General features: G+C 40.5%; 1 protein-coding gene across 13 annotated transcripts in view; it reads left to right on the top strand.

The window, feature by feature from the left end:
• The window catches only part of ptprt (protein tyrosine phosphatase receptor type T), a 475,570-nt gene that overhangs the window by 50,254 nt on the left and 406,552 nt on the right, over positions 1–18,764 (top strand). For all 13 annotated transcript variants that reach the window (XM_088070228.1, XM_088070218.1, XM_088070225.1 and 10 more), the window contains exon 2: positions 9,725–9,850. In XM_088070228.1, the coding sequence (XP_087926354.1) occupies positions 9,725–9,850 (126 nt within the window). The remainder of the gene's footprint in view (positions 1–9,724; positions 9,851–18,764) is intronic.

The raw sequence follows: 18,764 nt of genomic DNA, 5'->3' as shown, positions 1-18,764 counted from the left end.
TTATCTCACTCTCTTTCTGTCTCTCAGACACACACATACACTGTACAAATACACACACCTCAAACACATTTGCCCCAGCTGTGTGTAACACTAACAAACCACTGTCCGCTCTCCCCTATTATCCGGGCTTATTGGGGTGGCAGTAATGGCATTTAGTATTTAGCCAGTGAGTTTATGTGCCACAGGGTGTGTGTGTGTGTGTGTGTGTGTGTGTGTGTGTGTGTGTGTGTGTGTGTGTGTGTGTGTGTGTGTAATGTTCATGAGGCAGATGGCATATGCTGGCATATGTTTTTAAATGACTTAATGGGAATATTTAAGGGTCTTGGCATGTTGGCTGACAGTGGATTTAATATGAGTTAACTAAGATAGGAACACACATGCAGATGCAAATCAATCCACACACACTCACACGCACGCACACACACACACACACACACACACACACACACACACACACACACACACACACACACACACACACACACACACACACACACTTGTTTCCAGACTTTCTCAGCCCAGATACGCTGAATTTTATGTATGTAAATAGACACTAAGCTTTACAAACACACATGCTCAAACACACCCTTTACACACAGTCAGGTAATTAAATCTGTACAGTAAACAGATGATTTGACCGAGTTTCTGGAAAAATCCTGCATTTTGGTACCAATGTGAGACAGAAAATGAAACACATTAAAAATGTATAAAAATTTAAACATTTTCAGCTGTTTTATAAAAAAAAAGAATATATATAAGTAGTCTCCAATATTTGTCTTCAAACACAGACAAGAATTTTGACATACAGTATATTCCATGAATTTGGTTATTAAGTAATTGTGATTTACGGCTGAATACATGGGACATGGATGTTACGCATTATGTAGGTGAAGCATAGTGGGGGTTTGTACCTGCTACCAATACGCCGTCTTTGCAGAGATATAGTGAAGTAATCGTGTCCTGAGCATGGTATGAAGCCAAGCTACCTCTGTAAGTGTTGTAAACTGAGCTCCTCTGTGGTTTGTAGTGGTTAGCCAGTTCGGCTGCATGTGAATGTTAGTGCATATGTGTATCCCACTGGCTAGCTCATTCCTGCTGCTTTGCAATGTGCTCATATAGCGAGTATCACTGATACCATAAGGAGAAGCATCCACACCCCAGTTTCCTCCCCGGTAACAATGTTAGCTCTGTCAGCACTGTTGCTGCTGTCCACTGCTGTTTATGGATTGCACATCGTTAGCTGCTAGCCACCAGCCGCCACTGAACCATTATGAGAGCCATGCCCAGAAAACCTATACCCTCTGAATTCGGTGTTGCGCCCCTTTAAGTTGCATTGTTAAGTTTTTATAAGATAAAACATCAGCTACAGGCGAGCTGTGAGGAGTCAATTATGCCAACACATTTTCATCCCAAGTCGTCGATATTGTCTCTTCGCAGTGGACTTTCACTTCAACCTATTAGGCTCTAGGTATCCCTCTGCGTCGGCTATTTACATTCAAGTATGGCGCTACCATAATGTCAACAAATGCATTTGGTGCGATAACGTGGTTATGTTTAGACAACAAAAGCACATGGCAACCAATGCCAGGACATCAGCATAAGCACATGCTGACACAGATGGTTAGGTTTAGGCAAAAAGGGCACTGTGTAAGGTGTAGAAAAAAATATATCATTTAGACGGGAAGCAAACTTTGGACTGCATGAAAGTCCGGTGTTTGTTGGATCCATCCACCACCCCTCCTGTCCACTCTATAGGGACCTTTGGGCTCCGTATATATTACGTCGTTACGGGCAGCGTTTCAGCCTGACACCGTCCAGCGGCGTATCGTACAGACGCAAAAACTGGCTTTTGATGTCGAGATCTTACGAAAGCAATGCTAAAGCAGTGGTATTTGACAACTTTGGAGTGAGAACGGGCGTATTATACTAAAGAACGGTTCAGTGAATGTATTTAGTTATTTCCCACCTCTTACATAGACACTGTTGTGATGCACACACACACATTCACACAGCAGCGTGTCCTGGGTTTGCTCCCACACACACACACTTGAACACACAGTCACACTGAGGATCAGTAGATGTTATCTAAGTGAGCAGTAAACAGACTCTTTAGAGCCGTTCGCCTCGGGGTGCCTCCCTCTGGTTCGGGACTCTGTGGGTCCTGTCGCACTGTGTTAGCTTTGGCTGACATGAAAGGCTCTAATGGCTGCTTTTGGTGCCTCGGGGGAATGGAAATCTTAACATGAGAAAGACAGAAGATTCTGCTTAAATAAGTGTTATCATTGAAGGGTGTGTTTATGTGTGTGTAAGTGGGTCTATTCAGGGCAAAGAGTAGTTGCAGTGTGTGTGTGTGTGTGTGTTCACGTTGGTGTATCTGCATGCATGCGAGTGTTTGTGGATGGAGGCCAGGTTGCTTGCATAGTCAGTGTGTATGTGTGTATTATAGTGACACAGAGTAAGTCTGATACACGTCGAGCCACATGTCTGAATGGACTATATGTGAGCTCAAGCAGAATAATCAGTACCGAATGCATGAATACCCAATAACCTCTTTACATATAAAACAAATATGTTCATTAAGGTTTTTTTAAATAACTTTTAATAGACTAGAAAAGAGCAAGGTCAGTTAAGACATTTTTGTATCAAAATGAAATAACCCTCCGTTATTCACAGACTAAGCCCTTGGACAATAATACAGTTAATTTGGTCCCTGAGCAGAGTGTCTGCTGGCAATTATTCAATCTTTATAGAGCCAAAACACGACATGAAAGGCACAGTTTGTTTAATGTACACTGTAAAATTTTAGACTTTACATTTTCACAGTAAATTACATTGTATTAAATGCAATGCAAAGGAGTTAAGCGTTGGTTAAACTAAACATCATTGTAGCAACAATGACTAATTGCCCCTAAAAAACATTTATACACCTAACATACTTTTCAATCAAAATAGTGCAATTACAGTTATGTCTTATATTAATAATAGCACTTTTTATGTTAAATTGAAATCCATTTGCTCAATTTAATCAAATAAACAAGTAACAGAAAAAAAGTCTTTTTGTTTTTGGACATGCTCAACAGAGGCACCATGAGAACACTTTTTCCCCTCTTTTTGGCAGATGTTAAAAAAAAGAGAAGTTATTGACTATGTTAAGAAAAACCCATGCGTGTTTTTAGATGTTAGAAACCTTTTATGAGAAAACCCACTGAGTTACAGCAGCTAATGAAACCGCTGTGCGGATGTTTGTATGTTAACGCAAATACATCAGAAATATAAACAAAACAAAGAAGATGTATACCACATTCAGAACATTAGTGTCACAGTAAACAACTGTTTTTTCTAAATATAATGTAGTAATGGTGTCCTGAGCAGAGTATGAAGTACCACTACCTCTCTGCATGTTCCGATACTCGCTGTTTGTAGCGTTAGCATGGTTAGTTGCTAACCGACGGCTGTGAGCTTCTCTGTGGTTTGTTGTGGTAGGGCGGTCTGGTTGCTTGTGCATGTAAGTGCACGTGTGTATCCCATACGCATTTTGGGAGGAATTAAAAAAAAAAAAAATAACCACTTGAAATCCATCACTTAAAATTGGCACAAAGGGATTTTTTTTTTAAAAAAAGTCTCTAGAGGTAATCAATTTTGTGTTTCAATAGTGAGCTCTTACCTTTGGAAATGTGTCTGATTTTGCCATCTTCCACACACACATTACCATTCACACTCCATTATGTGAAAAGTAATTGTCTTTCTGCTTATTAGGCTTTGGGGAGAAAGTTGTCTGACAGCAAAACAAATTACATCACAACAACTTCTTGTAATTTCTCTGTCAAGTTATTAATTTCTCAACAATAACTGCTGGTTTTAATTGAAAAAGCAAAATTAGGATGAAAACTGTCATTGGGACTATTGATTAGAGACTTGAAATGACTGAATTGAAAAACAAGTGTGAAGCTGAGCACTGACTTAATGCCTGCCCCAAGAGGCTTCTGCTGCTCTGTAACCTCAGGTTTGGTTTACAGAGCAGCAGGCACTGAAGGAAAAATGTTCAACAAGCTCTCGCATAAATGAAATGTTTAATTGGCTGTGAAGCATCTACAATCAGATTTTCTGCTGCTTTTTTTCTCACTGCTGAAATTGATTTTTTTGGGGGGATAAATAAATCTATTTGGCAAGTGCAGAAAACAAGGTAAGAGGTTCATTTCTGCCATTCAAAGCTTTCCAAAATAAACATGTCAAAGTTATGCTTTGAGAGGGGTTCCATTCAGTGTTTGTGTTGATGTTAGCCTCCAAAATAAGAAAAAAATGAGATGTTTGTTTGCTTTTAATTAATGCTACTCAATTAACACTTCCCGTCAATGAGTTTCATAGTCATATCCATGATGAAAGAGTAGTAGTAGTAGTAGAGTAGTAGTAGACACAAATTACTAAATGCATTAAACAAAACATTAAGTCGTACTTAACTTTCAAAATACAATTAACTTTTTAACACAACTGAAGTGCATAATTTATGAAATTCATTTTCATGTTTCTCTGTGTGCACTTTATATTCAAGCAAAACATGATTTTCTCTCTTTTGATTGTCACCATCATCTCTGCCACTGTTCCTTCTAAAAGTTATCTTTGTGATTCTAGATTATAAAACACGCTTTGACAGCAAAATCAGCAGTAAAGTTTAAAAATGACATCCACAAAACAACTTGGTTATTGTTAGGAAAAAATGAGGATGCTGCTAAAAACTCTGACTTTGAGTGCCACAAATGCAGCTGCAAAGGTAGCGATGTACCACTAAAGAAACACCCAGCTTCTTGTTGTTTGTTGGTCTTGAATACTTCCCTCATGGTTTAAAGTCTGGTGTTTGTTGGGCCCATTAGGCTTGAGAGGTATGTAATATTTTATAATCACTGGGATGTATGACGGTAAAATTGTGCAGTGCAACCCCCTCCCCCTTCCCATGATGACAAGTGCGCAACTTACTTTCAGCCTTTTTTCAGACTAATAAATACAAAAAAGTTATGGAAAGTGATATTCTCATACCTATCGTCCTTTTCAACCAGAGAAATAGAACTGTACACGTTTTTAATTAAACTTTCTCTTGGTCACAGAAGACTGAAGAGGCTTAATTGCTTCAGAAACTCATATAACACACTTCATTCAAACTTGACAGAAAAAAATAAAACTCACCCAAACACACTTTGTTACTTTTGCTAGTAATCTAGTCAGTAAGTCCACTCCTCCAGCAATCATCAGCTCCCGTCAGGCTGAAATAAAAACTCAATTCAAGAAGTTAGATGTAAAAAACATGCCGTTATTCCCCACGGTCTCTCTGCTGTTGCTGGCTGCTTGCTGTTTACAGTCCTTTAATTTCTCCCTCCACCACAAGGTGTTGCAGTGTCTTTCAGCTCAGCTGCCTGTTTCACCAGTCGAGAACGGATTTGTAGTTTTGGTGGTGCGCGCTGTGCACTACATACAGTAAGTTTAATAGAAAGAGGAGCGCCTGTATTCATGACTGGGTTGAAAAATGTACATTCTGGTTTTATAAGGCTGTATTTAGACAAGAATGACCCTACTAAAACAGAAAAGTCTTTCCTTTGCATTTTTAGAAAAATCCATGTTCATATGATAACATTGTGAAAACCATCCATGTGCAGCCGTGTGCAAAGTCCGCCCATAAGGTCACTGTTCTCAGAGGATCCACACATTGCCAGTTTATGCGGTGAGAGAAGGGGTTGCATTTTCAAAAGATTAAAATTTGGAAACAAGTGTCAAAAGTTTTTGCATTTTCAGCCCCCCACAACGCCATTGTCATGTGAAAGAAAGGCCAAATCGCAAAAAAAGTTTAACATTTCATGCAAGATCCGTTGTCATGTAAACAGCAATACCCTGGTTTACTGTAATACTGTGAAACCGCCCCAACGTACCATTAATTCCCCGTGCCTGTCACCCTGAGTGGACTTTCATGCTCTTTAAACTCTGTCCTTCGCTCTGAGTGTCTAATAATGACACAAATAGGTTGTGATGGGGGTGTTGCCCAAAATTGTGTATTTTGACACTCCAGGAATGATACCAGGCTAGAGAAAAAATTCGATCTGTATTTTCTATTTACCTGCCAGATGTGTAACTGGTTTATTTAACAGCTGATTGGAACTCACTGAATATACAGTATGTTAAGATGTCAGGACAATACCGTATGATCTAAAAAGGGCTGTTCCTTCATATTTATTTGAAGTAAACTTTCAAATAAATGGTGAGTGGTTTTTCACTTTCTCTTTCTCTCTATCCGTGTCTGTGTGTGTGTCTGTGTGTGTTTGTATTTGTGTGTGTGTCTGTGTCTGTATGGGCATGCTCTAGTCATCATATCAATATTTTATTATATTGGTTACAGGAATGTTAATTAGCAGAGATGAAGGGATTCTGCTTGTTTTGGTGTCACTCTAATACATGCACGCACATACACATTACACATTAACATACATTTATGCACACGCCCTCACAGCTACAACTAAGGCACTCATGCACACACACACACACACATGCATGCATGCATGCGCACACACACACACCCACGCAGTATTCTGTACTGTATGTGGTCATGTATGTATAAAATAAACTGTATGAAGTGCACTGTATACATACATGACCACATGCGTGTTTCAACCTGCAGTATGCTCAGTGTCTGTCTCTCCATCACACACATACACACACTTGCACACACGCACAAAAGCTCATATCCACTTTCCTGATCGGACCTGAGGAGCAGTTTTATAGTTTCATTATGCAAATTTTCTGACACGAAATGTGTGTGTAATTATGTTTGTGTGTTTGTGTCAGTGAGACGCAGGAAAGGGAGGCGTTGGACTGATTTTCTAAACTAGATCAGGGGCATTGACACTCACACTCACACACACACACACACACACACACACACACACACACACACACACACACACACAGTCTTGCCTACCGCTGTGAGCTACTTCTCCCTCTTATCCCCTGATAGTGGTCTTAAAATTGCAGATCTGATATTGAATATTGATGCCAGACTCCCCCTCTCTTGTTTATAACTCTGTTCTAATGAGATCACTTTGATTTCTTTTCATTTCTAACGAGATCACTGAACAATGAGGGGGCGATAAAGGCTAATTATCTCAGTATTGATTAATTTATAACAGCTATTTTCATGTCTGTAAGAAAAATTGTGTTTTTCCTGGTTTTCACCCACTGCTGGAGGTTGTTTTTCAAACAGACTATAAGGCGGAGGAGTTTTTTCTTTTTCTTTTTTAAATTTTATTTCCCAGTTGATGTAAGTCTTGCTTGAAGAGGGATAATGAAAACCATACATTCCAAGCATTTTGCATTTAACGGTGTTGGTGTGGGCTGTATATGAAATACTGTCTCGCTGGAGGCTCTTAGAAGATGATGGGAAGCAGGCTCAAGAGGTTAAAATCAAAGTCCATAAGAATCATTTATTGACAGTGTTACACCATGTTACACAACTCAAGAGAAACTGAATAGTTCAGGCAAAAAGCCGTAATTTTAAACTTATTTTGAAAACATACTGATGAGCCAATGACATTGAGGCACTGATGTGACGAGAGCCATTTCTGAAAAAGCTTTAATGTTACTGATGCATTTTATTGGTTGTATAATTCTGAAAGTTTGGTGTTTTAAATGTTATATATGTGACATTCAGAGCATTAATATAGCAGCAAGCTGGGGCAGGGCGATAAAACGATAGCGATATCAATCACGATATAACTTTACCTTGATTGTAAGATGAGATGTAGTCGATAAAATGCATTCCAGCCATGTCCGCTCCGCTCTCATTCTCCGCCGGTGTCTCCACCGGTGTCTCCGCCGGTGTCTCCGAATGTCCGCTCTTATTATTTTTTTCAGATTTTAAGACATTTATAGGATTTTTTAGGAGTATCCCAAGGTTTTAGGTCATTATTAGAATTTTACGACATTTGTAGGATTTTTAGGACATTTCTAGGATTTTGCTCACAATGCTCACAATGGCAAAACTAACAGGCGGATGTTAATGTTTGCATGCTAAGATTTGCTTATTAGCACTAAACATGAAGTACAGCTGATACTGACATGAAGATCATTAGTTTTGCAGAAATTCTGATTCAAATTCACCACATTTACTATTTTACTAGCCTACATCTGCTTTAGCAAGTTACCAGTGTTGCGTAGTAGCTCAAGGGCACTGAATGACTCTTCATTAACTATGCAGCAGTTGAAGTTGGAAAAACAAAAAAGTTTTTGTTTTGATGAGGTCTAAACTGACAAATGTGCTCTCAGGAGATGACAGCAACAAAGACGCAGATTAAAAAAAGTAAGCATTAAGTGATGTCATGAATTAAGCAATGACGTTCCCCCATTTCAGATGCTTCAAAACAAATTAAAATGGTTGTGTGTCATAGCATATGTCTAATTAGGGAAGCGCTGCAGTGTCTGTGTGTGTGTGTGTGTGTATGTGTGTGTGTGTGTGTGTGTGTGTGTGTGCGTGCAGTGCTCCAGGCTAGCAGAGAAGGCTAATGCGGTGGAAAATGTGTTTTATCCGGGCCATGAAATAACGATGAGACTCTGTGACTTAATCATGTTGACACATAAAGCATCCTCTTCATCTACCCCTCACTCCCTCTCTCATTTGAAGGCATACTTTCTTTCTTTCTTTCTTTCTTTCTTTCTTTCCCTCTGCTCTTTTCGCTGATACACAGTAGCAGGGTCTGTCTTGCACTGGCTCTTTCAATGCTGATGACTTAATTAGTATAATACTGTTAACAATAGTACAGCAGCTTACAAAAGGTCTGTTTTCAAATAAAATTCACACCTTATTAAAGTGATTCAAATGGCAATGTGCAAGGGATTTACAGGCTATCATACATGCATGCTGGATGTGTTGTATGCGTATGTGAAATAAAGGTATACAGAAGGGGAAGTGCGGTTGTTGATCATTTTAGTCAAAGCAACGTGAAACAGTTGATCCACTCAGCCCACGTTGTGTTTGGTTGCACCACAGATTCACTCGTTGCTCTTACTCTGTTGCATATCTGACGGCAATTCTTCGAGGCCAGTTTGCTGCCCCCAGTTGTCGATGCAGTGGAATTTCAAACAGAAATATTTCTACAATGTTTGTGTAGTCATAAAAAACCTGGAAACATCATGGAATTTGCAAACAGGTATTTCCAGACCTGGAATAGTTTTTGAAAACTAGATATAGCCTGAAGGTTTTGTAAAAATCATGAAAATCTGCGGGCCAAGGCTTTGGAAGGCATCTTTTCCTCAAAAGTTACCAAAACTTTGTAAGAAACAGAAAAGAAAAAAGTTTTCTTCAAAAATTGCCAAAATTAAAAAAATAATAAAATTGTCAACATTTTTAAAGAAAAGAAATTTGCCAAAATATTTTCTTCAAAAATCTTGTGTCCTTTTCTGAATTTTTTAATATGTTTTTTAATTTTAAGATGGCCGTTTCAGAGAGTGTATGGTTTTGAAAATCTGCCTCAAAGTCATGGAAAAGTCATAGAAATGTATCAGTAAAAATGTGTGTGAACCCTGTTTATTCCAACATCTTAAAGATGAGACCTTTCTTTTCATCTTCCTTAAAGAGTGATTGGTAGTCCCTGCCATTGAAAAGTGCGGCATTGTCCTTGTATGAAACATCTTGCTCAGTTTAAATCTGTGCCATCTGTAAATGTAAGCATGTGTTTCTCTCTCCGTCCAGGTGGCTGTACATTTGAGGAGTCATACAGCAGCTGTGGATACAGCGTCTCTCTTGGAACCAATGGATTTACGTGGGAACAAGTCAACTCCTGGGAGAAACCCACCATGGACCCTGCTCTGCCGACTGGTAGGATTTTTCAAACATCTCTCTGTGTTTCTGTTCAGGCTCTCTGCCTTAAGAAGTCAGCGTGGAGATTGTTATGTGTGGGCTGTCTCCTCTTTACAGGTTCAGTGATTTTAAGGTCTGATCCCTACTTCACAGTGCAGATTAGATTTTAGAGGTTGATGATGATGCACTCATCTTTGAAAATAAGCTGCTCTTCAAGCATAAACAGCTCTTTTTTGACCAGTTTCATTCCAGAAATAACAAAACAATTACAGGTAGTCACGCTCTCAAAGCACACGCAGTTTTTGTCCCTTTATTGTCAAAGTTAGTGGCTGATTTGATCCCAAGCTCTCCAGTCCACATTTCGGAGTGTCCTTGAGCAAATTAATGCAGAGGCCCTGAAGGTCAAAACACTTCAACATTTCAGAAACACTAAAACGGATCTTAAAACACTACATTTTCCAAATCAAAACAATGTTTTGGAAAAAACATAACATTTCCAAAAACACTCAAAAACAAAAGCAACATTTCAGAAAACGAAATACCCTTTCCCAAAACATTTCTCAAAACACTACAATATTTCCTCAATGACAACATTTTAGAAAACAATATGACATTTCCCACAACACTACAACATTTAAGAAATGTTGTAGTGCTTTGACCCTTTAGTTGCCACCTTCAGATACTGAACCTGAATTACTGTGAGTGTGTTTGGTTGTTTAATAAGTTGTGTGGTAGCCTCGGCCACCAGTGCATGAATGTGTGTGTGTCTGTTTGTGTGTGTGTCTGTGTGTGTGTGTGTGAATGGGTGAATGTGAAAAGTTGTGTAAAAGTGCTTCGAGTGGTCGGAAGACTTGAAAGTCCATCTTCAAAGTGTAGGATAAAAAGTTAAACTTTTTAAATACATTAGGAGAAAAGGTTAAACGTGTTAACTTCTCTTTACGTCTCCGTGTCTCCTTCTGTCCAGACTGATGGAACTCTGTAGACAGATTGAGACGTGACCCCAGCTGGGTCTCTCTCGCCGCCTGTCAAACGCCAAATGGCAATCAGACAGCCCGTCTATCCATCTCATTCTCTCACACACTTCTGCCCTTTTGCTCTCTTTTTCTCTCTCGCCCACTCTCTCACTTTCTAACTCTCACACACACACATACACACACACGCTTATCCCCACTCTCTCTTTCACACTTTCTGTCTTTTGCATCTCTCTCCCTCTGTCTGTCTCCACTCATCTTCTCCTTCCCTCTTAGTTCACTTATTTGACTGACAAGAGCGTTTATCAGAAACTCTATTTCCAAAGCAGCGTTAACATTCACAGGCCAGCGAGGGCATTCTCCCTATTTCTTTCTGTTTCTCTTTCAGACCGGATAAATCTGCCACGGTGTGAATATGATGTTAATATCTCACACAGCCTGGATTATGCCTTCCCTGTTGTGCGCGCATGATCTAGACAGGAAACGCTCTACTTGTGATGAAACTATTTGGTGTCTGATTGCTTTTTGTTGCTGTGGTCACATAATAGTGTCAGTGAATTGAGTGTGAATGTGCTCAGACAGAACAGGTCCAGGTCAGTGATGTAATAATCTGCAGTGCTGCTGCCAAGAGCAGAGCTGTGAGTGTTGGTGCACAACAGAAGCTCCTCCCAGCCGCCCATTAACTTTACACAGACCCGGCAGAAACAGGCGCTGGCTCACGAGGAAAATGTTTATCTCCCTGTTGGCTCATGTGAGGTTATTATTCACTAGTTAAAAAAGTATATTTCTGAAAACCATAGACGTTTTACATTTGTATGTTACTATGTAGCGCATATGTTGAAACTTTTCTTTACATTTCAACAACGCTGTGGTTAACGTGGTTTATGATTAGGCAAATATCGTGTTTTGGCTAAAAAAAACCTGCTTTCCTTGGTAATATCCTGTCCGGCTATGCAACGATGTCTGTAAAAAACAACTTTTGAGTGGCACTAACCCATTTTGTATAGCAGCGGCGTTCTGGTAAAAGTCAGCTGATTTTTTGGCTCTATCTTGGCTACAATACAGCACTTACTTGGTCAAAAAAACAAGCCTTTGTTGTGACACTATGGTTTGAAATGCAGGTATGTCTTTTTTAAATACAGCCACTTTTCTTGGCACAGTGTCGGCCGAAAATGCATTGAAGTCTCAGTAAAAAAACAATTTTTTAATGGTACTATTGCTGCTTGATATGCACTGATGTTTGAGTAAAAATCAGCTTTTTTTTGCCACTATCTCGGCTAGAATGCAGCAGTTACTCAGTAAAAAAACGATCACTTTTCATGGCACTATCTTGGCTGGAAAAGCAGAGAGGTCTTGATAAAAAAGGATCACTTTTTGTTGCACTGTCTCAGCTAGAAATGCAACAATTTCTGCAAAATTCAACAGCTTTTCATGACACTATCTCAGGTGAAAACACAGCGATGTCTCAGTAAAAACCAAGTGCTTTTCATGGCTCTATCTCAGGGGAAAACACAGTGAGAGGTCTATAAAAAGGCCCACATTTGGTGGCTGAAAAGCCTCTTAAAGCACTGCATCGATTGCCCAAACCACATCAGCATTTGTTATTTGTTGGTGTTGAACCATGTTCTGAGGGATGAAACAGGGGTGTTGCTGAGGTTTTGCATCCGCCATCATCCCCTTCACCTCTGGAAGATGTATATGAGTCAGCGCATATATGATATAACTTTGGTGTTGATGTGATATGTATGAAACCTGCAAATTTAACGTATTTGTGGTTTGCAGAAGTGTAGAATGCCAGGGCTGTAAGGTCACCAAGCAGAAATATATTTCTCTCTAACCATCATCGTATCAATCTCACATTGCACCCCGACAACCCTTTTACCCTCCCGCTTCCTCCCCCTCTCTCTCATATATTATCTCTCAGTCGTGTCAATTACTGCTCTCATACATCATCATCATTCCTCCTCCTCTCTCTTTTCCCATCATTGTCTCTGACATGTCAGAAGTGGTGGAGAGAGAGATCTGTCAGCCTCAGCCTCCACTCGCCACACCGCACTGAAGATCTGATACGATTGAACGGGCAAGAGCGCTCTGCCAGTCTGTCTCTCTCTCAGCATGTATGTCTCATGTCAGTTATCTGTCTCTTCTATCGTTGCGGACGGTGGTTGTCGGGGGCAATAGCCATCACGTCCTAAAAGCCCTTCTCATCATGGACACCTCATCGACTGCACGTTGCCCAGACCGCTATAGATCTGATAAGGCAGGACAAGAACAAATTGTCTGCCAGTCTCTTGTCTGTCTCGAGTCATTTTTTTCATGGCATTAAATCTTACTGGACCTCAAATGGCTGTATAAAGTATCAGTACCATGTTGTGTCCATACAAAGCCTTTGCTGTCAAAAGACTTGCAGATTGACCCGAAAAACGAGCTGTTTTGTCATAGCCAGTCATAAAAACCAAAGAAAAACAGGTTCTATGAAGGGCTAATTGACATCTCAGGTTTTGTGAGTAGAAAATCCTGTCAAGGCTGAGTTCAAATGCTGAAATCTGTATGAAGCTTCTGACAAGAACTAGTCCTTTTCTTTTGTCAGTAGGTAGAAGGTTGTAACGCAACTTACAAACCGAGATTTTCCCAGATTTTCTCGGTTCCCTGTAACAGCGTGTGGACTACTTTCTGTGTGAAGGAACTGGAACAAATCTTTCAGGAAAGTCAAAGGATGTGATGTTATCCGTGCCAGTGAAAGTTCCCCTGCACCCACTGACAGAGTTTCAAGCTAAATCAAATCAAATCAAATCAAACTTTATTTATAGAGTACTTTTCTTAAAATCCTAGAAATGTCCCAAAATCATAGATATGACGTACAATCCTAGAAATGTAATATCTTAGATATTTCTTAAAATTGCAGAAATGTACTACAATCCTAGAAACTTACTGAATTCTAGAAACATCCTAAAATCTGAGAAATGTTCTAAAATCCTACAAACATGTACGGAGCTGCTGCACCTTTCATTTTGCAAAAGTGGCCCCCAAGCAAAGCAGTTTGAGTGTCCCAGTGTTGACGAAATCTTCTGTGCTTTCCTCGTGACTTGAAGCTGTGTATTTACTCAAAGCTCAGCCTTGTTTTCGACATTTTTCCAACAGCTTGGGTACATCATGTATATGTATGCAGGAGCATATAAGCCCTTTTGCTTTTGTCTGTTTGCTTCCATTATCGACACAGTTATCATATAATCCTCTTTCCACGCCTCACCTCCATAATATTGATGCAGCTGATACGGTTGTCATAGAGTGTAACCCACACTTGACAGCTTGTAGATCTGACAAGATTGGATTGGCACCGCCGCTCTCTCCATCTCTCTCTCTCTTTACCTCCATTTAGACATCGTTGTCATCACGTCCATAGTCCTGACAGTTTATAGATCTCGGGGTTTGGCATGATTGGATTAGAATGAGGGTTTTGTTAACTTTCATCATCTCTGTATTAACATGGAATAATATAATCCGCACCAATGACAATTTGTAGATGTGACAAGATTGGATGGGCATCTCATCACCTACATACAGACACATTAACATCACAGTCAGAAATCTGAAACTTCCCTAAATTACTAAAACCTATTTCAGTGCATCAGTCTGAGTACTTAGGCTTCTCTCTGGCTGGTTGTTATTCTTGGTATGTTTATGTGCTGCTTGATGGTGATGGTGGTGTTGTTGATGATGATGGTTTTTGCTGTTGAGCACTTTTTATAGATAATGTGTCACGATGGAGAGATGTTGATCTTTTAATCCATTTGATCCATGAACTTTATTTACCCTTCAGATGCTGCAAATCATTCAGTTTGCATGCTAATGTTTTACATCGCACCCCAGTGTCTTCGGCCCGCAGACCAAATCAGGCCCCCGATAGGGCCATAATCACCGACACTATTATGGCCCCCAAACCATTTTCAAATTCACATTACAATAAAGTGATCCATATTGGAATTGTTTTTGTTCTTTTAGTATATGTAAGGTGCCAGAGTGCATAAAACAGCATCAAAATAGAGTTTGTTGTTAAGTATGAGAAATGTCCTAAAATCCTAGAAACTTCCTTAAATCACAGAAACGTCCTAAAATCCTAGAAACAACCGACTATCTGAGAAACCTCCTAAAATCCTGGAAATGTTCTAAAATTGTAGAAATCGTACAAATCCTTGATACATGTCTGGGGCTCCTGCGACTGGCCCCTGGCCTCCTGTCATTTTGCAAAAGTGGCCCTGAAGCAAAGTAAGAGAGTCAAGACAAACATGTAAACTACCAATGATAATTTTGGATATAGCAAAATATACACAGTATCAAAGATCATCAAAGAGTTTTGATGTAAAGTATTATTTAGCATAATCATGTTGTGACTTTATATGTGTGCTGCCATTTTGGCTCAAGGTCACGTTATGTGACATAGTACAACGAACAGTCACACACTCATAAATGCTCACCTGTGGTATTCGGTAGCCACCGCAGTAAATTTATTTCACCGTCAAACTTTTTGCAAACCTGCAAATCGCCAAAGAAAAGAGAGGCTTTGCTTTTACTCCCTGCCTGGCCCCTTACACACACACACACACACACACACACACACACACACACACACACACACACACACCCACCTCATACCTCATACCTCTTATTACCTTCAAACCCCAGGCTGAGCGAGACAAACTCACACGAGCAGCAAACATCAAACATCAAAGCCAGTAGATGTTTTGAGCACCCATCAACACGGCCGCGATCTGAAATGTGAAAACATGATCAGAGAGAGAGAAGGAGGGAGCCAGAGTGAGGAGGGGGAAGAGAGAAGATAGACTGAAAAATACACAGAGGGAGAGAGAGATGATTGAGAGAAATGTACTAATAAAAGAAAAAATAGAGTAAAACAATGTGTGTACCTCAGCATCATCAGCATATGAAAGTCTAATCAAAGAAGAGTATTTTTGAATTGTTGTGTGCTCAGTACATGGCTATGTTTGTTACATATATGTTGTGCAAGTGTGTGTTTTGTGTGTGTGTGTGGGCACATTAATACACTGTCAAACAGAAAGAGAAACACCATATCGCATGCACGCATTCAAAAACAAAACGAATATCTCATTCATGAGGACAGAATGTTAAAAAAACAAAAAAATGGGATGACAAACAGTGAAAAGGCAAAAGATAAAAAAAACCCAATTACAGAACGTTACACTTCCTTCTGTTAAAAAAGACAAAGACGGACAAGACAAGACAAAAATGGAGAGATTTTGAAGAATGCGAGTGAAAGTGAGATAATGCCTGACAGGAGTCACAAGAAGACTGAGAGATAGCCTATACTTGCTGTAGAATACAAAGAAAGACTCCACAAAACCATGTAAATGAAAAAAAAAGACACAAAGGAGACTGACGAAGGCAGACAGACAAGCATCCAGAAAGACAGATGAGGGGGACAGAAACTGTGAAAGAAACCCCCTAGAAAAGGGAAACAAGGACAAAGACAAACCCACGGACTGACACAAAAGCAGGAAGAGTTTTTCATTAATGACTCTTACTTACTTTTTGTTGCGAGCTTTTCTCTTCGAAAAGGCAATTTCCAGGTTGGACAAGTGAAAATATGTGATGTCTAAAAGTGGTCTTAAAGGTAGTTGTACACTCACTCGCAGTGAAGGTCAAAGCTGTCTGGAGATATTTGTGACCACTAGAGACCAAAAAGACTCAACCTGACCTAATTTAGAGAAAACCATCCCTGATTTACCACAGACTTACCAAGTCATTAAAATGGTATCAAAAGAAAAACCCAAAAACATACTTACATGTCCAACCAGCCTGTTCCCGCTCTAAACTCATCAAGTAGTGCCGCTCTGTCAGTGCTTTCAAGCGTGACGCCAAAAGCCACCTTCCGCATCCAAAGGCAACGCGACTGGACAGTGTCCGATGAGAATGCAGTCGGACAGAAGTGGTGGCGTTACGATACGTTGGAGGGCACGGGGCACTTCCACATGCAGCACGCATGGGTGTCATCACCTGAGAACGCAGCCAGATGGAACCGGTCATGTGCACATGAAATGCTTAAGGACAGCGTCAGGTAATAACTCTGCCGGTAACGATGTATCGTAAGGAGTGAGAGTGAACTTATAGGGTGGGCAGGTGGGGATGTGGATGGTCCCACAAACAAATGACATTCGTGCAGGAGTCCGAAATTCGCTTCCCGTGTGGAATTTGTAGCCTCATCCCAACCATTGTGAAAGTCCGCACCTAAAGGCCATGCTGCTTCATCCCACCATGTGCATTTGTTGACATCACCATAACCACGTTCTGGAGCATAAAGAGCCGTCAGAGAACGATACCTAAAACGAAAGGTCACTGACAGAGCGGCACCATGTGGCGAGTTTGGATGAGAACGTGTTGGTCCAACAGACACCGAACTCTACTGAAATTGTCCAAAAGTCACTGAGTAGTTAGCTGGCTTTCTTCCACTGACTTCATGTCTGTGGAATTTCGTCCTGACCTGTGTGCTCTGGGCTGATCTGAGTTTGTTACCTGGATGCATTCATTCTTATTTATTTATTATCCTTGACAGCTGACACTGGGCTGGAAGCTGGGTACACCCTGGACAAGGTGCCATCACATGGCTGACCAATCACACTCACATTTACACATTCAAGTACGATTTTGCATGAGGACTGTTGAGAGCAATGAGGCTGAACAATCTGCAGTGAGAGAACCAAAACTGTGAGCTAAGAGGCTAAATGCATACCGCTACAGAGCAATTTTATGGATTTTTTAAAACTGTCATTACAACACTTTTTCATCCTAAGTCTTCACAGAGTGCCACTTTGCAGTGGATGTATTACGCTCCGGGTATGCTTCTGCGTCTGCTGTTTATGTTGTGGGATGTCACTACTGTGATATCAACACAATCACATGGTGGAATTACACTATGGTTATGTTTAGGCAACAAGGGACATGACAACCAACGCTGGGACGTCAACAACGCACATGCTGGAAAGGATGGTTAGGTTTAAGCAACAAGGGCATGGATTGTTAGGATTTGGGGAAGGAGGCACATGGTAAGGTGTAAAAAAACAAACAAACAAAAAAAAACATATTTAGGCAGGAGGCAAAAACCTGCATGAAGGCCCGGAGTTTATTTAATCCATCCCCTCTGGCAGCCCTATAGGGACCTTCCTGCTCCCTCTGTGATGGCCTAACCCACAGCCTCTAACGCCACGATGTGCCGAGGCATATCATGCAGACGCCACGTTCTCAGCTGACGCCCTTTAGCGGCATATCATGCTGCCAAGACAAACGGCCTTTGGCGTCAAGATCTTACTCCGAAAGCACTGCAAAAGTGTCGGCATTTGACTATAGAATGACAACAGGCAGCAATGCCATGATACAGCAGGCATCCACTGCTAGCTTCCAGATTACAGAATTAACAGCCACACTGAGGTTAGCTGAGCAGAATTCAGCAACCCAACATGTCAGCAACTAAAAAAAGAGATCTGGTCCTTCAGTTCAAACAAAGCACAGAAAATAATCACAGCTGGGAGAAGATTTTCAATCTTCTCAGCAGCGGCTGTTGCCTTCTATAGTTTTAATTTGGACTGTTCCCGTTGTGACACACAGTGAAGTACAGTAGGTGTGAAATGTTTTTACTGTCACAGATACAAAAATTAAGGGAGCTGGAGAGGCAGAAGGGCTCAGGTGGGAATGGACAGAGCTGTAATTCTCTCACAGACGAGGAGTAATAAAAAGAGGAAGAGATGCCTTTTCATCACCTCAGACACTGTGTGTGTGTGTGTGTGTGTGTGTGTGTGTGTGTGTGTGTGTGTGTGTGTGTGTGTGTGTGTGTGTGTGTGTACTTCCTTCTGTTGCCTTCCCTATAGTTTTACATTACGTACTGTATTTATTTGTCTTTGTGCATGTTTTATTTTTTATGTTCTGGAAAG

This window comes from Plectropomus leopardus, chromosome 2 (assembly GCF_026936395.1).
Source record: "Plectropomus leopardus strain MGB_pleo_1.0 chromosome 2, ASM2693639v1, whole genome shotgun sequence".
Taxonomy (NCBI): domain Eukaryota; kingdom Metazoa; phylum Chordata; class Actinopteri; order Perciformes; family Serranidae; genus Plectropomus; species Plectropomus leopardus.
The sequence above is the reverse complement of the archived record's forward strand: the minus strand, read 5'-3'. Positions and strand labels throughout refer to the sequence as shown.